The sequence below is a fragment of the Sabethes cyaneus genome, chromosome 2, assembly GCF_943734655.1.
Source record: "Sabethes cyaneus chromosome 2, idSabCyanKW18_F2, whole genome shotgun sequence".
NCBI classification, from domain to species: Eukaryota; Metazoa; Arthropoda; class Insecta; order Diptera; family Culicidae; genus Sabethes; species Sabethes cyaneus.
In genome coordinates, this window is record NC_071354.1 from 236,003,367 (window position 1) to 236,026,225 (window position 22,859).

At 37.7% G+C, this 22,859-nt stretch overlaps 1 protein-coding gene across 1 annotated transcript in view; it reads left to right on the plus strand.

Annotated features, from left to right (window-relative positions):
• Window positions 1–22,859, plus strand: part of LOC128737042 (BAI1-associated protein 3) — a 216,613-nt gene that overhangs the window by 86,744 nt on the left and 107,010 nt on the right. Inside the window, exons 4-5 of the mRNA XM_053831589.1 lie at window positions 16,996–17,233; window positions 17,935–17,958. Coding sequence (XP_053687564.1) covers window positions 16,996–17,233; window positions 17,935–17,958 — 262 coding nt within the window. The remainder of the gene's footprint in view (window positions 1–16,995; window positions 17,234–17,934; window positions 17,959–22,859) is intronic.

A 22,859-nucleotide genomic window follows, 5' to 3' on the forward strand; every position in this document is an offset into this window, starting at 1 on the left:
TATATTGTACCTCATATAGAGCTGTTAATATATTACCATTTAATCATCTGTTTTTCATCTTTGATAACAATTTCACGATAACATTATTTTCTGTTTCAAAGTTATGACAAAAAATCTAACGGTTAAATTTCCTAGATAGCTCAAATTATTACTTTTTCATTTAAAAATGTGTGTTCTACGAAGCTTAATTCTAGAGCAACATGTGAAAAAGACCTATGTGCAAATGAGAAATTTTCTTCGCATCTCCAGTCTTTAGCTTATCACGACGATGCAAATGGACTTGAACTAATTAATTTGGCATGAAACGGTTGCTGGCATTATTGGCTAGTTATATTGGTAGAGAAAAATTGCATTAGAATACGTGTTTCACGTGTTGCGCGAGAGTTGAAGAATTATGAATTTTTAAAATAATGCCATTGCAAATCATTTTCAAAGTTTTTGTCACATCCCCCCCCCCCTTGGAAATTGGCTTGAAAAATCGGGGGGCAAAAAAAAATGTGTAGGATATGAGTAGAATTTTTTTTATAGATAATTGTCTGTGGGCTGAAAAACTCGAAAAATGAGTACACGAGTTGAGTTAACGCTTCTAGCACGACATAGAAATGGAAGTTCAAACAGTGCAATTTCCGAAAGTCGGCCAAAAAATTTTCTTTCGTTTTTGTCTTTTTGTTCGTAGATTTTTGCATGAAAAATAACAATGTATTTATTAAAAGCAAGAATAGATTTGGTTTTCACGTTTGAACTTTAAGTAAAAATGCCTAAAATCAAAATTTTTTTGCTGGATTAAAAAATTCTCTTTGTTTTTTTTTCGCCACCGGGGGGGGGGGGTGTCCCTCCGGTGTTGGGCCACTGAAGCCCCCCCCCATTCAGTTGCCCAACACCGGAGGGACAAAAACTTTTTTGAAAATTTGTAATGGCCTAAATGATATCCGAGATTCTCTAAGATTTTCCTAGAACCCTTTACTCATTTTAAACGATAATTTTGAAAAACTGCCGCAGTACACTAGGGATACTGATTTCTCACTTCTTACCGCTCACTGCTCACTTTTCACTTCTTACTGCTCACAGCTCATTTTTCATTCTCACTTCTCATTCCTGACTTTTCACTACTCACTTCCCAGATCGCACTAATCACTTCTTACCTATCGCTCACTTCCCATTGCTCACATCTCACAACTCACTTTACACTATTCTCATTAAACCCTCTGCTCGTTTAACCCTCTTCTCACTTTACTCTCTTTTCATTTCACTCTGTTCTCATTTTTCTCACTCTACTTTGTCTATAAAATTTAATATCCAAAATTCCAAAATTCCTCAAATTGTAACCCAGAAGTCCAAATCAGGGCTCGAAAACGGATTACAATTTGTCTGTGACTGCTCGAATGCGTACGCTTTCTGCATTAAACTTGCGTTTCCAAAACGATCATTTGACTGAAATTAAATGAAAAAGAAAACTTTCCAAAACTATGTATACATAGTAGAATTTAATTGGAAAGTTTTCTTTTTAATTTAATTTCAGGTTTCGTATTCTACTAAGACGATCCAAAAACTTCAGTAGATCATTTAACTGTCAACCTGCCACGCGAGACTGTAGCCTACAACCCATATGTGGCCTCTCAACTAGCAGTCGTTCTCCCGCTTTACGTTCATAATAAAGAATGTGAACTAGAGAAAACTGAATTGAGAGAATGGCCAAAGTATCTCAGTAGCAAGCGAGTACTTGTCATCATTAAACTGTTTTGCTGGAATTTCCATCATTTAAATAATGCAAGTGATTGAGCGATTTGGCCATTCTCTCAATTCAGTTTTCTCTAGTGTACACTGCAAACTGATTGGGAGCATAAGGTGACGTATTTTTTCGTCTCTCCTTTTGTCTTCAAATCGGCTACCCACAATAAAAGTTTGTCACCCGGAATCGGTCTGACGCAAGCCTGACGTTTGTCTCGAACGGTATCCAACCGACTATTCTTCCATGTTCGTATTGCAAAAAAAGTATTGAGTCATACGATAGCGCGGTTGCCTTTCGTTGTTGTGTTGACTGCCAGTCAATTGACTGTTTTACAGTCATTCGCTGCTCCAAGCGGTAAAGGGAAATTGATCGAAACGAAAATGCACGAAAAAATCAGAACGCATTCGTTTTGCTATACAATCAGAGGTATGACTGAACGAAATGTGGCGGTACTGTGCATAGCGTTCGAACTCCTGAACAAAAAAGACGCTATGAAATTGAATGAACGATGAGGTCATCTCCAATTAAGGTTCTCTTGGACTTCCATGTTCGACATCATATCCAATTTAAAGTTACCGATTTTAGGGCACGAGTCATACCTTCGCCATAAAACTTAACGTAATCATAATTCCGGAGTTTTTATCCTAACCGGCCGACATTTTTGCGCCATCCTACGATTACTTTTGTAAGCCCAATGCTCCACCTTTTGATCATGGCTAGGCCCACCAATGCAGCTTTCTAAATTTATTTGTTTTCCCAGCTCTACTGACGTCAAGTTAGGTTTTCCTAGTCGCTAGTCCTACTGAATTGCAACAGATGTGTTGTTCTTTTTCATCATATCATGGAGTAAGTTTTGAAACTTGTTAGCAATTATTGCAAGCGGTTGAGTCAAAACTCATTATAGTTTAAGTCTGTCACACTATAACACGATCCACATAAAAGTGGCATAGCGAGAGCACTGGGAAATCCTATAAATCATTTGTAAGCTTAGTAAGATAGCGTAAAATTAAACAGCATAACGATAGAAAAGTCTGCATTCCGACGAGACTCAGAAGATATCGGGCACAGAACGTGGTCGAAATGTTTCTGACAGAGTGTACCACTACCTCCCAGAGGTCGCCGAAGTGTGATCCTCTAAAATGATTGAAGTTGATATTTTATTCGCTGTGCAGTAATTTTTCAACAACATTTTACCTTACTTAATTGACCTAACGTCTTACGACAAGGCCTGCGCAGTATGATTTCTCCATCTATTTCGGTCCATGGCAGCTGGTCTCCAGTTCCTCGGGCACCCAGTACTCACCAGATCTCGATCCACCTGGTCTTGCCACCTCGCTCGCTGTGCCCCTCTTCGTCAGTTTTCCGGCATTCCAGCAACATGTCCAGCCCAACGTATCCGTCCAGTCTTAACCACTTTCTGAATACTTGGTTCGCCGTAGAGACGCGTGAGCTCGTGGTTCATTCTTCGCCTCCATACACCGTTCTCTTGCACTCCGCCAAAGATGGTTCTTAGCACCCGCCGTTCGAAAACTCCGAGTGCTCGTAGGTCTTCTTCTAGCAGTGTCCACGTTTCGTGCCCGTAGAGGACAACCGGTCTAATTAGCGTTTTGTACAGTGTGCACTTTGTACGGGGGCTCAAATTGTTCGACCGCAAGTGTTTGTGGAGTCCGTAGTAGGCCCGACTTCCGCTGATAATACGTCTTTTAATCTCACGGCTGGTATTGTTGTCCTCTGTTGCCAGCGAGCCAAGGTATACGAACTCGTCGACTACCTCGAACTCATCCCCGTCGATTACAACGGTACTGCCCAAGCGGGCCCTGTCGCGCTCGGTCCCGCCCGCCAGCATATACTTCGTTTTAGTCGTATTTATCTTCAATCCAATCTTCTCTGCTTCGCGTTTTAGTCTGGTGTACTGATCTTTCACCGTCTCAAATATTCTGGCGTCAGCATCCCCGTCTTCAGCAAAGCAGATAAATTGACTGGATTTATTGAAAATCGTGCCCCGCATTTCGATCGCCGCTCGCCTTATAACACCTTCAAGCGCAATGTTGAATAGCAGGCAGGAAAGACCATCTCCTTGTCGAAGTTCCCTGCGAGATTCGAATGGGTCCGACAATCCACTCAAGATTCTCACACAGCACTGGATCCCATCCATCGAAGCCATGATAAGCCTAGTAGCAACATTTTAGCATTACATATTTGGAAATATTTTCGGCCAAATGGGTTGTCGTAACATTAACTCCACAATTGTCCAGTACACCAACAGTTGATTGCCAAGTCTGATGAACCAAAATGCAGAAAACCAAATTTCTTCAAAATGTAGCCCCACAACTTTACTTGGAAATATACCACAAACCAGCACAACAAACCACGGAACGACGCAAAGTTTGCAGAAAGATAGCGATGCTTATGTAATAAACTAATTCTAAGAAATATACCGTCTCTGTGCAAAAAGAAACCAAACCAAACACAAACGCTGGAGAATGGTTTAACTGCCATGAGACTCTCTGTAATGGCAGCTGCGCCATGTGTTCTTCTGCAAGTTTCGGCTTAGCACGAAACCATATATGCAGTGCTAGCTTCTACAATTCGACTTTCCTGAGAAGTCGAGTGTTTGCATGGATTAAACTTAAAACGGTCAACTGGTCGTAAACATTACAAAACATGTTCCCACTTTTAATCGTTAGATTAAACGACTGCTGGGTATAATAAAAGTTTCCCAAGCTAAATGGACAAACTTTGCATTCCACTTTCCACTTTAAGGATTTCGAAGAATAAAATCAATTGTTTTGGAGAATGCGATGGTTATCCAGTTTCGAAAAATATGCATTTTAGTTATTTTAATTATAGCAAAATTGAATTTGTTTTTTGTCAAATCATCAGAAGTTGCTTTCGAGCGTTCTAGAAAAGTTTTTAAAAATTTCTTTTACTTATGTTCTGTGTTCTGAAACAGTAACATGGCAGTAATTTTGAAAGAGAGAATCAGATGCAATCAAATAGAACTGTTCAGTTCACTAGTACACTCAGTTGACCACGCACTTTCTGGTATTGCACTACCAAAAGCGTTTGGTTTATAGAACTCTGACGAAGTCTACAAGTTGAAAGGGAAATACTTGTGTATTTCTAGCGAAATACCAGCGATTAAGATCAACCTACTTTAGGCGTAACACATAATACGTGTGTCTTCGATATGCACCTGTAAACCTGATATTCATCGTCAATATCTGTTCTGTTCTTCTTGGGTCAACAAGAAATTCACGAGCTTACACCTTCGAAGCCAGAATGTCTCTTCATTCTATATTGATATGCATATTTTATGTTATAAAATAAGCTTGTTTCGTGACTGGAGAATAGGTTTTCTTTTTAAAACGAAACCTACACTTTGTAGAAGACCTTCTTCTGCAGAACTGCTGCAGCTGCACAGGAGTTGAGAGTTTTTGGGTAGTTTGAAGGAAAAAATATTCATACCGGACATGTTTGACGTGCTCTCATACAACGGACTACGGAGCACGTTTTCGGCAATACGTGCCTCTTGGAAGTATGATACATGCATATTTAAATTGACTGCTAAAATGAAGCAAATTGAAAACTGACAGTTTCCGTTGGGTACGAAGCGCATTAGAAATTTGATGAAAGAGAATAGATAGAGTAAACGTATCAATATAATGGCGTGTTTGCTGAAACGGTGAACAAAAGATGCTATACTATATAAACTGACTGGTAACGGAAAAATTAAATTAGCTTTTAACAGTGGCAATCCGTGCAGTGGACAGGTGCCAACCAACGACTGTACAAAATCAACGGTGGAACAAAATTAAACTTAATCAAGGAAACGTCACCCGAAAAAATACCCTCGTCGAGGTTAGTTTCGCTTTTCGAAATCACATTTTGATTGTGTTGTTTCGCATGTTTGTAGAACAAGAACCACTTTCAATTGATTTTTAATGAGCTCAACTTTCTCTCGAGTGGAAATGTTGTTCAGCTTTCCGACAGCAGCAGCAGCGGTGTACACTCCTCCACCTGATGTCAATTTAATTTCGCACTCTCATTAGCACAACGTGCTTTCGTCAGCGAACTCTCTTCCTGCACTCGTTGCTCAAAGTCAAACAATGAATCTGTAACCACACACACACAGAGGACACATAAACATACACTCTACCACAAATCCACTTCACCGCTCGCTTTTCAACCGCTCTCCGTTCATCCTGTCGACCAGGTTTGCCGGTTGAGGTTCAGCAAACGAAGCGGAGCTGGCGATTTTCATTAAAAACTTTCGGTGATATTTTCCCATAGAAATGTGACTCATTCAAGCAGTTGTTACCTTGGGAAAATGCCACCCGTTAGAAACGCCAGCTATTGAAAATGCTAACAAAAAGTAGAACATCGCTTTTCATGAAATTTTCCTTCACTGCTTTGTCTAAAAATCTACGCTGCTGGTTGGCTGCCGCCTGGTGGTTGTGCCTGCTGGTGACCTTTTATGCACTTGTACGATAGCCGCTGCTGCTTTGGGCGTGTCCTGCCAGTTTTGATTGCTGGTTCGGTGCGGGATAGTTGTTTTGTGTCACTTTTTGTTTTTTTCTCCGTTTTTTTTTTTTGCAACTAGAGTGACATCAATTTTAATCGAATACAATCAAGCTGTTCCGTCGCATTCCGGGGAATAAATGTGCAACAAAGGAATAAAAGTGATTGAAACTAAATTGCTGGTTCAGTAACAATGGTTTATTTGCTTTTAGCGGTGGGTTAGGGTTGAGTACGAGCTGAGCGGGGTTAGTAGATCAATTTTTAAATGAAACTTTTTCTACTTTTGAAAAGCATGACAACTATAGGTTGTTCTAGGCATTCTTTATTCAATCGAATTAGAAAAAAAGATGTATTTTATATCATAGAAAACTTGTACAATTCTTTCATTCAACTAAGATTGCTTAGTTGAAAACTTGTCACATTCAGGAAAAGTTGATTGCGTGTAATTTTTTTCCCATCGGCAGTTCAATTTTCAACTTTAAAAACCCCCCAATGAGTTGTCAATCAGAAAGCACATAACGATGCAGTTATTCCTCAATTATGACTCTTTGAAACACAAGTTTTAGATTATTCATATATCTAATCTATTAAACGAGAACTAAGAAATCAGCAGGTTGCAGCTTGTAGCTTGTCAAACACTATTCAGAGAGATTGACCGAACATGCGAGGCGGCTCAGACATAAAGAATAATATTTTATAAATAAATTTTACGTGATGCAAACGATTTTGAAAGTGCCTTCTGAAACATTTGGCCTATAACTTCAATCAAGCAGACGAGTTTAACTGTCAAGGACCTGCTGTAAAATGGTGTAGCCCATTTTATTCTAGTGTTTCATCTTAAAGTTATGAGTGTATTTCCAACACCAGCGATTAAAGATCCCACCAGTGTAGAACCAGTGGGGAAAAACACAGAAAGAGCACAGGAGAAATCGTGTAAAAACTGGACAAACGGAATAGCACAAGAGGAAAACACGCGGGAGAGAAAAATAAGGCAAATTGGCATGAAAAGTAAAATCGTAACAGAATGGGGGAGGGGAAACATAGGATTTGGAAAGAGAGGAAAGTGGAATAGAACAAAGGGGAGAAAAAATGAGGTGAAACAGAGAAGACTGGGCAAAAAAACGAGGAAGAATGCAAGAGAAAAAACGAATAAAGAGAACAAATGGGAAAACAATAGAGAAAACAAGGACAAAATGGAGAGAAAACAGATCAAATAAGGAGGTAAAACGGGGGAGGAAAGGATGAACAGGAAAGAAGGAAATTCGGGGCCAGAAAAATTGAGAAACAAGAACAGAAAAAGAGAAAAATTTAAAACAACGGTAGATAAATGGGATAATACGAACAGAACGTGACAAAAAAGGAGGATATGATAAGAGGAAGACAGGAACAGAAGAAAACAAAAAAATGAAACAGACAGCCAAAAAAGAGACTAGAAAAGAGAAAAAACCCGGCCTAAAAATGTGGGAAAACGAAAGCCAAGGACGATAAACGGAACGGAAAAAGAATCGGAAAATCCAGGCTGAAAAGAGCGAAAACCGGAACAGGACAAGAAGAGAAAGAGCAAGCAGCATGCAGAAAAAAGGGAAAATGAGAAAGAAAAATTAGACAGGGAACGCGTGACAGAAAAAGAAAAAAATTCTGACAGAAAGGGTGGAAAAACAGGAAAGAAAACTACAAAAAGAACATGGCAATAAAAAGACAACGGCACAGAAAATAAGAGAGACCAAAAGGGAAGAGGAAAAAAGCGAGACACAAAAATTCGATAGAGGAAACGAGGAATAGGAGAAAAAAGGTCAAACCAAACATAAAAGAAGAAAGATAGGACAAAGTGAAAATGGGATGGGAAAATGGACAAAGAGACAAAAACCCTAGAAACTGCTGCTCTTTTGATTTTTTTGCAGAAAAAGAAGCAAAAAAAGGAAAAATAAGAAGAAAACCCGGAAAAGTGCGCGGCGAAAAAAGTGACAAAAACTGGACAAACGCCGTTCGGAAAAGAGAAAAAGCATAAAATCTGGCATGAAAAAAAGCAAGTCAAAACAAAAAATTGGGGAGGAAAATGGAATATAAAAAGGAAACTGGAAAGGTAGAAAACGGGAATGGAAAAGAGGGAAACCGAGGCAAAAAAACGAGAAGACGGACAGAAAAAGATGGAGAAGGAATAACGAAGTGGAAAGAAAAAAAAAACTAGAAAAATAGGATCAATTGGATAGAAGAACATGAAAAGAGTGAAAGAGGGGAAAAGACGGCAGTAGAAAAATGGAGGAACAAACACAAAAAAAGAAAACGGAAGACATGAAGCGGTCAGAAAAGAAAAACAGCGTTGAGTAAAATAAGTAAAGCTGGACCTAATAAGAGACATGAAAATCGAGACCGATTTGAAACACAGACAGGAAAATCGAGACCGATTTGAAACACAGACAGGAAAATCGAGACCGAGATGAAGAAAAAAGTCGAAATGTTACAAAAAATGACTAAAAAATGAGACTAAAACAGAAAAGAATATGCAGAACTCATAAAAAGGGCACAAAACGGGACAGGTGAAGAAACAAGAAACAAAGAAACAACGGACATAAAAAAGGGAAAACGAGAGAAAAATGGGTCAAACGAGGCAAGGAAGGAAATACGGAACAGAAAACAAGAGAAACCAAAAGGTAAAAGAAGTATGGCGAAAGAGAAAAAAACTGATGGAGGAAACGAGGAAAAGAGGTTGAGCGAAATATAAAAAGATATACAGATGGGACAAAAATTTAAAAATGGGACAGAAAAAGAAGAAAAGAAAAACTGGAAACCGGACCAAACAAAAGGGTAAAACGAAAAAGAAAACGGTGTGAAATAGGAGACAAAAGAGGAAAGACAAAAAAGGAAGTCAAAAACAGTTTAAACTTGAGAAAAAATAGCAGCCAAAATAGAAAAAACCCGAATTAATCCACCTAGCGGCGTGACCTAGCCTTTCTACTGCCACAATAATCATTATTTAATTTCTCAGGAACATCTATAATTAACTTGACTATATTTTTAAATATCCGTTCCGTATTCCTCAAAATCCTTATTTGCCATTAAAATTCACCACGTATTGCGTAGAATAATTCTATTTTCTTTCCTTGGATGCATAAATACTTGTAACCGTCATTTATGTTATTTGATGAACACCTTATTTAGTTTTATAATCGGTCGGCCTTAACTTTTGGGTTTCAGAGCCACATACGAAACATGTTTTGAACTGACAATATGAAATATGCGTTCATAGCATATTTTTGATATTTTTTTTGAGTGGTTTTAGCCCAAAGGGTAGATTTTTTTTGATATTTTGATATTAATACCATGCGTTCAAAAGTTAGCATCTTTGAAAAACAAGAGTTCAGAAAAATTATTATTATACTTCGTTTTTGTAGAAAAAGGATATCTACAACAAAATGATTAATCTCAAAATTTTACTATTAGTTTGCTTGGCTTCAATTTTGCAATATATCTGAATTAGAAAAAATAACTGAATAGAGCATTAGATATGAAAAAGAGAAATTGAACTTTTTCTTAGATGGCGCTCCTTCAGATAATTATTTTTGCATGAAAATCAAAACTTGAGCTTCTTTTGAATGTACTTTCATGAAAAGATAGTCATTAGCTTGATCGCATCGTTTTTACAATGTTAGGGGGTTAGGAAAACAAGATGAGGTCGAAAAATAGTGCAAAAACTGCACCATAAACATGCTTGAGAATGAGAAATATGATCGATATGATTTCCAGTGCTGGTCATTTTTGATTTATTTATTAAAACATGATACATGACATAAGACATCTCTCCTTTAAAATGTCACTAACGAAAACAAATCGTACAAAGTTACTACCGTGCAACGTTTACTTCCTATTTTTCAAATAACATTTCTAAGCTCTAGTATTTATGGATTGAAAAGAGCATATATTGATGCGCAAAATTTGTATGAAATTTGTATAAATTTATTTGGAAAAATCAACTCACTAGTATTTTGATCCTATAAAACACTATACTTATATACTTAAATTAACTGCTTTTCTCCGCTTTTTGCTTTGCGTGCAATTGTGAGTAACAGCAAGTGAAGAAAATGACAATTGAAATCTAAAATCAAAGAAAAGAAAAAACTTTGCAATTGAATCCCGCTATTTAATATTTATTTGCGACAGATACGTAGTTCGCCTACAACATGCAGGCTTCATCAGTGTCTTTTTTCAAAGGGTATACGTATCTGTCGCGAATAAATATTAAATAGTGGAATTTAGTCGGTAAAAGTTTTTTTCTTTTCTTTAATTTCAGAGTTCGTATTCCACTAAGAGGCTTCAAAAACTTCTGACTTTTGACATGTTTCTCACTTTTCTTGAATTTCATTGCAAATTGTCATCACATACACATACATACATACATACATACATACATACATACATACATACATACATACATACATACATACATACATACATACATACATACATACATACATACATACATACATACATACATACATACATACATACATACATACATACATACATACATACATACATACATACATACATACATACATACATACATACATACATACATACATACATACATGCATACATACATACATACATACATACATACATACATACATACATACATACATACATACATACATACATACATACATACATCGCACACATTGAATACAATCAACATTTGATTGATACGTTTTGCCTTTCTACTATATAAATATATAGTATAAAGGTATAGAAATCACTCGGAAAACCGGAAATGGAAAGAAGGTCCTACGGGCCGAATGTCATATACCATTCGACTCAGTTTCGAAAACTGAGCATTTTCTGTGTGTGTGTATGTATGTGTGTGTGTGTGTGTGTGTGTGTGTGTGTGTGTATGTGTGTGTGTGTGTATGTGACGCTTTTTAATCTCACTCACTTTTCTCGGAGATGGCTGGACCGATTTTAATGTTCTTAGTGTCAAATGGAAGGTCTAGGTGTCCCATAGGTCGCTATTGAATTTCATATTGATCGAACTTTTAGTTCAAAAGTTATGTATAAAAATACGAAAAATATGGGACTTCATTATCTCATAGATCTCTTAACCGATTTGAACAAAATTGATTGCATATGAAAGAGGAGCCTTACAAACCCTTAACTTCCAAATTTCATGATGATTGGACTTGTAGTTTGAAAGTTACATAAAGAAATGTGAAAAAATAGTATTTAAAACATATTTTTGTAACATTTAAGAATTAATTCAATGAAAAACATCACACATTTTATTATTATTTGAAAATTACTGCTGAGATCTTTCAAACGAAACCGAGTTTTTAAAATCGGACGGTTCATTCAAAAGTTATTCAAACTTTAACACTTAAGCACCGTATATTAAACCGTTAAAACGTGTGAAATCAAAACCCGAATTAATCCAAATTAAGCAATCGATCAGGATGGTATAACCAGTAAAGCTTTGCTGATTTGGCTTTACGCAGCAACCTTTATGCTTCATAGCGTTATCGAACAAAGTGAAAAGCTTCATTAGATTAAGACTGCTGCCGTCAAACAGCGAAAAGTAGGGTTGCGAAGCCTCTTGCTCGAGCCTCTTTTCTTACACATGCATACTCTATTAAAACACACGCCAGCATAAGCATCCCTTTCGGACTCTCGCTCTTATTTGTTCATTCACTGTGGCGAGTTTTTGCGAGTGTGTATTTAGCTAACAGCCACGATCGTCACTCTCTCGTCACGAATTGTTTGCCTCGTGAGCAGGTTATGTAGAAAGACGCTACGAGGCTGTGCGTTCGTGAGTGTGTAGGTAGCAGAATACTTTGTCGTACACTTACGTCAGTGGCGTAAGCGTTGGTTGTTGGGAGCTATGCTTCTCATACTCGCTCGTATGAGAGTAGGCATTGTTTGCTTCTCGCTCGATTCGCAACATTGCCAAAAAGTATAATCGGTTTTATTGCTGGTTTCAGCAGAGCGTAATAAAACTACTTGAACTGCTTGAATAGGTTATAAAAGCCTTCTGAAAAGTCGGTCCATTTCTGTAATGCATGGGTCGTACTGGACCGGCCTTAAAAATTCGCCAATGGAATTATCCAAATTGAACTGTTTTCTCGTCAGCAAAGATAACCTACAGCGGAAAACAAACATCAAATTGATTAAAAACTGAATAAAATATAGTTGCGATAAGGCTTATACAAATTTGAAAAAAAGTTTATGTCACCCCCCCCTTCAAAAATTTTCGAAGTTTGAAGGGGCAAAAAAATAAAGTGCAATAATGTTGCATTCTTTAATGTTAAGCAGATTTTTACAATTCAACGAGTTTACATCTCTAAATTACCCAATTCGTGCAAAGTTAAAGTAATTATCCCGTTAGTCTCGATCAACTATCCTACACCATCTTAGCTTTCTGATTCTTGCTACAGGTCACAGGTGACTATTGTGCTTAACCTTTAAGTTCCGACACCGAAATGTATGAAAGTGGAATTTTAATTGGAATAACACTTTTATTGCTAGGTAGTCGAAACAGCTTATCTCTCCAAACATTTCAATGAATCGCAAAATCCTAGAGCTTTCGAAGAAAGATCTAAACATTTATACTGATCTTATAACAGGACATTGTCCAAATCGATATCATCTGAAGCTTATGGGGAAACTGCAAGGCAGAGGTGGGCACCGCTAATCAGCTAACCGCTAACATTTTAGCTAGCGAGTAGCACGTTCGCTAGGTTTTAAATGTGCTAGCGCTTCTATTACCTTCCGATAAACATAAGTAAGGGTAAACGGGGTAACAACGCCCGCCGGGGTAAAACCGCCCACCATGGTTTTACAGGGCCTTGCTCAAATTGGTGTTAAATGTTGATGACAGTCATATTACTGAATGCGTACGCAATATTTTACAATACCTTGTACAGCAATATCGTATAAACTATCGGAGAAATAAATAAAAATAGATTTTTCGTTATAATCGTTTCGTTTTTTATAACTTTGTTCCCGCAGAACTTAGGGTTTATTTTATTCAAAACGTTAAAACTTTCAGTAAATCCAACCCACATCGCTTCTCTGATCCTGTCTTCATCCGACAGTACCTAAATTAGGTAACTGTTCATGCAGTTTTGTTGAAATAAATAGTGAAATGTGTAAATCGGTCATTTGGGGGTAAAACCGCCCACAACGAACGGCGCAAGACCGTCGTGTATAATGCTAGTGCGATAAGGAGATTTTTAAAATAATTGCATAGTTTGGACCAAAGGATCTCAGATTTACATAAAACAATATAAATGTGCTTAGTTTGGACTGTTTGGAAAAATCTAAATCGCCAATTTTCCCTGCGGGCGCTATAGACATTTTCTTGTTTTCTCGGATATAGCTTTTTTTAATAATTCCTCCCTCTTGGGACAAATAACATAAAATAAACATATTTTTTATGAAAATATAGCAAATTATCTTAGCAATGGAAAAGTAATATGTATCTGCTTTATCAATTAGAACAATTTGAAATGTCAAAAAATGACCTACCGGATCAATTGCTGGAACTTTAATACCCATATTGTTATATTTTATCTTAGATCCTCTCTAGTCCTTAAAGATTGACTCCAGGATGCCTAACCCGATCCATCTTGTTGTCTAAGGAAACTACACGGTATCAATTTCAAGACTGTCGGTACCTATATTACTGATATTCTTCCAATACGAGTGGTTGCCGGACACTCTTTCGAACTTGCGAATCTCGCGGAACTATGTATTGTTTGATAGCAAACTGATTCAATTTGTTTAAATTAGATAAATTCATGAATCCAATGCCACCAGTTTCATTCAAATCGGTTGAATATTGTTAAAGTTATATGCTATGGCGGTTTTACCCCGTTAGTGGGCGTGTTTCACCCCGCATGGAAAAAATACTCTATTTTTTGAACGTGTTTCCAAATCGCAATAAAAAATAGAAAATCATTACAGATATTTATGTTTTTATTTTTTATATGTAGGTAATAGATCAATTGTTCATTTAAAGCAGATAAATTAGAAATTGAGCTACAACTTTTTTTTATGCAGGTGGTTTTGCTTAGGCGGGCGGTCTTGCCCCGCTTACCCTTACTACTAAATAAACTACCAGCCACTAATTTTTGAAAATAATTTTTGGAAATAGTTCAACTAGCCATGAATGAACTATATTTGCTCGCGTCGCGAACAGCAGCGAGCAATTTTATCAATTTGTAAGAAACCGCACACTTATTTGTGTTATTATTTTCAAAAATTAGCGGCTAGTAGTTTATTTAGTGGCACTTTAACTTATCGGAAGCTAATGAAAGCGCTAACAGATTTGAAACCTAGCGAACGCACTACTCGCTGGCTAAAAGCTTAGCGGTTAGCTGATTAGCGGTGCCCACCTCTGCTGCTAGGTGATATATGTCGATTCTGTGGCACAGAAAAAAAGACTCGGAATATCTGTTATGCCGATGTCCGGCATTTTTCAATTAAAGATCAAGGTTCTTCGACAGAGGGCTGTTAAAAGCCCTGATATTTAAAAAACAACTCCCAGCGCAGTACTGCACTTCATCCAAAGTGCAGCACCGGACTGGACAATGCTATTAGTCAAACAATGACAATCGCTTCTGATAGTGGTGCGTTTGCATCCTTAATATATCAAAGATAAATACGTTATTGTTGAGAACCAGCATCAGCTGAGGAATGGGCTAATATTCATATGACTAAAAGGTTGACCAAGAATCAAGCGGTTTCAAACGTGAATGGCGTGAGATTTTTTTCTTAAAAAATGTCGGTAGCATAGCACATGCGTTCCAAGTAAAAAAGTTGTAGGGACCTAAATTGCCATTTTTACGAGAAGATTAGATTCCGATACTATTTCGTAGTTACCGAGTTCTGAACTAGTAAGTAACACAGATTTGGATTATTATCCAAATCCGAGTGACATGCAAGTAAAAAGTAAAATTTAAATGAAGGTTAAGTTCACATTTTTGGGTCTCTAAGGTGATCCTGTAGCACTCCACTATTTTCAAGTTGATTCATCCCTGCCAGAATACTTGCTATATGTGCTTGGATCAAAAAATTTTGAAAGTTGTTTTTGTTTGAACTAAAATTTAAGTACTGTACAACTTTTTTGTATTAAATTTTTATTAATCTGGAAAAATAAACACTGGTTTCTTGTCCTTTGTTTAGTTATTGAAGGTTTGATGTTATTATTTTTTTCTTGCCCCCCCCTTGAACAATATTTCGAGACCAGGACATAAACTTTTTTCCAAATTTGTATAAGCCTAATTTGTAAAAAATAAATTCAAAGTCACAAAAAATTTTATCGTGTCCCACGGGCGTGCCATGCTGAGCTAAGCGAATTCCAAACGTTTTTGTTTGTACATGAAAGATGACTGCAAATCTATTGTCCATTTTCAATCGAATAATATTGGGGATGAAAAGCAAAACCGTACGAGCATTTTCCTTACAAACAAATAGATTTAGTATGGTCGTGCTCTTCTATAGTGAGCTGGTGGAATTTGAAGCAAATTTTACAATCTCAACGCTGGATTGGACCCGCGCTTTATTGGACTGACCCAATTTACGTCTGCTTTCTCGAATTGATACACCTTCCTTTTTCTAAGCTACAACCGTTCCATTTTCTGTCCTCGCTCTAAACACTTCCTTGAGACACAAATAAATTGGAATCTCGAGTCACACAAATAACGCACGTACGCACGTAATGGAAGTGCATGTTTATCTGTATAAGCTGCATTCGAGTAGCTTCAAATTTCATCTTTATTAAAAAAAACGTATATTTTAGAATCTTCTATGAATTAGATTCGGTAGGGTAAATCATATGAGATTGATAATACATATTCCCCAAGACTAACAAGAATTATTCAGAGGAGTTTTGTATACATTTTACACAGAAAGTTTTTTTTTCCTGGGAAAATCAGTACAGCTAAGCCGATCAAACCAGTCTTAGGCCAGGGCTCTCTGTTGGTCAATTCCACTAAAAGTACCATTCGAAACAGTTCAGCCTTGGATTTCGAACAAATGTAAAGCACACGTTCGATTATTCAGCAGAACACAGTGAAGAGGGTATCGGTTGATTGATGTGCATGGATGGAACTGCATGCATGTCAGTTCATGTAAACGTGCTACAATGTTGCTGCCTCCTGCTTTTCATATTCAGGCTCCCCGCTGCAAGCTGCTAGGTAAAGACACCACATCAACACATCAACAACTGTCGAACGTGTACGAAACGTATTATAGATTCAGCAAATAAGCATTGACATGTACGTCATTTATCCAGTTTATTGCTGTCATAACAGATTCGAAATAATTATGCGAATTTATTTATTACCAACTGCAGGAGCAGATTTCTCATTTTCAAGGTTGTGCACTCGACTAATTTTGTACAAATCAATCCAAAAGGGATAAACAATTCTAGTTGAATCAACAGTGCGCTTGACTTGTTGGAATGACTTTCCTACTATCAGACTAGCCTAAGGGCAAGTGGATTGGGCGAATTCCAGTTGAATCGATTCCGTTCCACCGTAAAAATCTGATTTAAAATTGCTCGGAATGTTCCAACATTGCAGTTGACCGAATGCTGAAAATTCCTCGGTTGCCAGGTTCTCCGAAATGGCCAATGTTGTTACCGTAAACGTTCGAATATATGTATTCCCGCACTCTATGTAAGCCCTACTCGTTACCAAATTGATCCTGTACATTATTTTCCTTGTTATCTTCTTCCCTTTTCACCTTTCTAGTGTGCAAGAGAACGACGGATCCTACTTCGAAAGTTTTACCGCCCTATCCTGGAAGAATGAAAATCGACGTCTCTCGGCGGTACGAGCGGTGGAAACCCGCGCGGAAGTACTGCCAGAGAACGATAACGACCGACTGCTGGAGGACGACATCGAACGGTCCGAACAGAAGGAGCATCTCTATCTGGACGTCCTGTACGCGATTGCCAACACAGTCGGTGCACCGGCACCGGGCGGACAGGTAACTCGGCTACAAACTTTACCACCCCACTCCACCTCACCCCACCACACACGAAAACATATGCACGTACCTGCAAAATTCATTCGAGAACAAATTCCTTAATAGGGAAAATTTACGACTCCATTAATCCTAACTAATACAATTTGCAACGGCGAACGAACGAATGAGACATTAATGTTTCAATAATGGACTCGTGAAAATGTTGGCTCCAATGAATTTTCACGTGTACTCGTCCCAATAACACCTTAATTCGAAACAAAACAGAAAAAAACTATTATAAACCTATCAAACGTCCACTCTACTGTCAATTCTTCACACCTAGCACAAGCACCACCACCACCACCCCCTCACCCAACCCTAGTAACCTAGTTACCGCTGCACCAACATTCAAACGTCACAATATAGCACACCCACCACAGCCCACTATGTCGTAAAAAATCTATCGTTTATCCTTTTTTTCTCTTGTTTCTCTTCTGTCTCTCCCACTTTTTTGCGCACTATCTTTCACCTGGACTATCTTCTCTGTTATCCTCCAATGACTACTACTATGTGTGTATTATGAACAAACCACTGTGCACCGTCTCACCGTCGTCACGATCTGCGCGCTACCGCCGGTCTCTTCAACGTCGCGTCGCTGCGTCTATCTGTATGTATGTATGTGATGCGACTATGGCGGCGCCCACCGTCGTCCGACCCGGTAGTACAGCGAAAAAAAGCTACTGCAAGTAAATATAATCTACCACTCACTCACTCACTCACTCACCTACTCTCGATACTAAGCTACCATCGGTACGATGCGATCGAAACGATGTTCATCCAATTATTTTCCGTTTGTGTGCGCGTTCGGTCTTTCGTTTTCGCTTACAATCAGTGTAATGTAAGCTGAACGCTGCAAACCCACAGGCTATTCAACGGGCTTCGAACGTAACCACGCGAACGGGATATCTCTTATTTTTAAACAACTTAGCAACGAATGTTTTTTGCATAAACCACACCATCTTCAGCTCACAAACGCACAGGACACCCACCGGCGGCTGAACTGCACTGAACTGAATGCGGTTGCATCCTTAAACTCTTCGCCACATCCAGTACCATCGTTTAGCGTAATCGGATTCTGGTGGGTGGCTGCGAACAACCGGAACAGAATTACCCGGATATCTGTTACAGCTGGTTAGGCGGTGAATCAACAAGAGGACAGTAAGTAATAACTCTAATAACACAGCGCAGCCTGGTGCTGCCCGGAATGGAGCGCCATTCATCGCTGGATCAAAGGCTTACGTACTAATTCAGTTATTTGTGTCGGCAGATCCCTGTAAGCTCACATGTCTCCGGCATTAAGAAAACAATTACGCACGGATGTGTGTCTTGTGTCGCCGTGTTTCACATCGACGGCAGCTGTCTCTATTTCGGTCGGAGTAAGATGACTCTTGTGCCTTTCAAATTTCCAGTGACATCGGAGCAAGCAAAACTAATTCCGTTGCATGCTTTCAATCTTGCTACTCCGATGGTTTCATCCCATCCAATTTCCTGACAAAATGTTACATCAACGAATGGCGCACGTAGTACACAGGCACAAATTCATACGTGATTCCTTTTCCTCCTATTCGGTGGTAATCGGAAGTGCCCATCCTTCGTTGCGCACCAAGCCCTTTACATGTGTACACTTTCCGTCATAACTTTAACTTACTGGAACCCATGTTTCACGTAATTGAAAACTGCCATCATCCACCTTTCGTCACTCTTGCAGCAAAACTACATTACATCCGGAATCCTTTCCGACGATAGGACAACCATTGCACGCAGAAAGGAACCTCATCGCTAGTGAGCGACACAATAGCATGTACATAGTTGTAACAGTTTCCTAGAACACACAGAATATGGGAGGGCAGCCCGTCGCGACATCTGACGGACAGCGCTTGAAAACATGGCGCATAAAAGCCATTAAATTTCCTCCAACGACCCTCGGCTCTGCGGCGGGCTGGTTGGCTGGCTGGAGATACATTAAATGTATTTTTTTTGTCGTTTTTTCGAGACGTTCATGGATTCATTCAAGAGCGTGCCACTTACCGCGCTAGCGAAATTTTCAACGATGATGGGTTTATAAAATATGTGACTTCTTAGTTCTTGAAGTGTGTCACGATGAACCAAGAAGCCGCTTGTTTTAGTCGCGTGTTCTGTTACAGGGAACAAAGGTTTTTTTTATTAAAACACAGTTGAAGTATCCACTTATGAACCAGGCGTAAAATGAATTCTGTTTAATTTCAATTTCAAAACCTGGTTCTAAAAAATGTTTAAAGTCTTACGTATTAAACGGTCAAATCGGTTGTACCGGTTTGAATGGCAAAACTAAACTATAGGTTGTTGCATCTCCTAAGAAATCTTCAATGGGAAACGAAACGTACCAGTATTTTGTGATGAAAGTGTGGTTGAGTTTCAGACACGATCCAGCAATGATACCAGACCTCCCTCCAAGAAAGTTCAACGGAATTCGAAATTTTCTATGGACCTACAAACCAAGTGCTCTACGGATTTTTATAAACTTTGAAATGTTTTCACTTATAATAATCACGAGTACATAAATAATATCTCGAAAAGCAATTTATTCTTCAAGAGCCGACATAGAAACTTCTACTAGTGTCCTTCTAAGAGAAACAAACTAACAGAATAGTAAAGAGGGTTTACAATAATGAAAAGTAAATTAAATAGGAAAGATTTACGTTAGTGCCACCATGCTATGGTGCGACAGAACTTCAAAATCTTTTACTATTACCAAGCGAATAAAGTTGTTTTGTTAGATAAATACAATAAACTAATAATAATAATATAATTCAGTTGCTGGAATACTTATCCTATTTGCATTAATTGGCTTTACTCCTTTTACGCAATTATTAGAAACTCTCGAATATTTAAGCCTTTAGAAAACACAACAAAAAGTGTGAAAACATAACTAAAATGCAAAGACAAGACAACGAAGAGATGGCGATAATATCGCGTGATGACGACGAAAATATGATGAAAAGATGGTGAATTAAACGTGGACTATAACATGATACAAATACGAAGGAAAAAAAGAAAATACGACGAATTTACGACACAGCGTAAAAAAACACGATAAAAAAATTAAAAAGCGTCAAAAACATTTTTACGAAGAATATACGACAAAAAGACAATGAAAACACAGCAAAAAGACAATATTTATATTATATTTTATTTTATATTGACAACAAACAACAAAAAAAGAGAAAAAGTAACGAAAAAACAACAAAAAAGAGAAACAACGACAAAAGACTATTAGAACATGACAAAAAGACGACAAAATCACAACGAAAATGAACCAAAATAACAATAGAAAACACTACAAAAACAACAAAAAACAGAAAAAGTGTAAAAAAATGCCAAAAACAGATGTCAGAAATGACGAGCAGATGAAAATACAATGAAAAGGCGGCAAAAGGACCATGAAAAGATAGCAAAAATACGACAGAGAGATGAAAAAATATAACAAGACAGATAACAACAGACAAAAACAACAAAAAGATGACAAAAGACAACGAACAGCCGTCGAATAGTCAGCAAGTAGACAACAAAAAGACAACGAAGTGTTGGCGAAAAGACAACGGAAAGATGACAAGTAGATGAAAAAAATGAGGCGATGAAAAGATGGTGAAAATGCGTTGAAAAGTGGACGAAAAGACGTTACAAATACCGCAAAAAAAGACAATGCGGTGAAAAGACCACGGAAAGAGGCTAAAATAGCGACAAAGAAAAAAGCACGGCGAAAAAACATTTAGAAAGTGTCAAACACATACAACAACAGATGACGAAAAATGACAATAAATAAAAAAGACAACGAAAAAATGGGAAAAAGTGACGAAAAGACAAAAAAAAAACAGCGTAGCGATGACAAAAGACGATTAGAAAATGACAAAAACCGTTAAACAGACGACAAAATCACGACGAAAAGGAACCAAAATAACAACAAAAAGAAAACATCAAAACACGACGTCAAAAAACGACTGAGAGAAAAAAAGGCGATAAAAAAAGTGACGAAAAAGGAAAAAACAGCAAAGAGATGACTAAAGACGGCGAACAGGCGTCTAACAGACAACAAATAGACAACGAAGGGTTGACGGAAACACAGTAAAGCAAAATATGAGAGATCGCCAAAGCAACGACAAAAAATGTAATAAATAATGGTGAATAGACTATATATAGAAGCAGCAAACACGCCACAAGCCACAATAAAAAATGACAACAAATCGTTGAAAAGAAACAAAAAACGACGAACAGATGCCGGAAAGGCAGATGTTAAAAAGATCGAAAAATAACTAACAGACGATAATACGATAATACGATAAGACAATGAAAAGATGGTGGGCGATGGCGATGAAAAGCGGACGAAAGCACGATACAAATACGACAAAAGAAAAAAAATACGATGAATAGATGATGAAAAGAGGCTAAAATAGCGACAAATTACCTGACGAAAATGGAACGAAAAAAGGGACGAAAAGACAACAAAACAGGCGAAATGACTACAAAAGATAAGATGACAAAAAAAACGAAGAAAAGACGACAAAATCACGACGAAAAGGAACCAAAATGACAACAAAAATACGGTAAAAACAACAAAAAACAGCAAATAAAAATGACAAACATGTCACAAACAGACCCCAAAAGCGACGAACAGACGACAAAAATAGAATGAAAAGATGGCAAAAAAACCATGAAAAGGTGACAAAAATACGACAGAGAGATAAAAAAATAGGCGACGAATACGAAGAAGAGACAACAAAGAAATGATAAAAGACCCAATCATAAAAGGATGCCATGATAGTTGTATATGGAACAATTAGGCCATTACAAATATTTTATAAAATTTTTGTCCTTCCGGTGTTCGGCCACTGAATGGGGGGGGGGGGGGGCGAAAAAAACAAAGTTAATTTTTTAATCTAGCAAAAAAAACATGGGCTTTAAGCATTTTTATTTAAAGTTTAAACGTGAAAACCGAATCTATTCTTGCTTATAATATGTACGTTATTATTTTCTATGCAAAAATATACGACAAAAAGACAAAAACGAAGGAAATTTTTTTTAGCGATTTTCGGAAATTCCCCCCGATTTTTTTGCCCCCCGATTTTTCAAGCCAATTTCCAAGGAGGGGTGACAAAAACTTTTGAAATAATTTGCAATGGCCTAAACAAAACAACGAGAAAATGAAAAAAAACGACGAGCAGTTGACGAAAATGCAATGAAAAGATGGCAGAAAGATCATTAAAAGATAACAAAAACACAACAGAGAGGTAAAATGATCAAAAGACGACACGATAGCAACAAAATATGTCAAAAAATACTACAAATGGCAATAAAAAGTCGCCATCAAGAGCAACCAAACACGCCACGAGCAGCGATAAAAATGTCCACAAACCGGTGAAAAGAGATAATAAGACAACGTTAAATTGTCAGAAAAGCAGATGTTGAAAAGAACGAAAAATAACAGAAAAATAACAGACAAAGAAAAAAAGAAGAAAAGACGACAAAATCATGACAAAAAGAAACGAAAATTACAAGAAAAAAGACGACAAAAAAAGCGTCAAACATATCACAAACCGACCCCAACAAACGA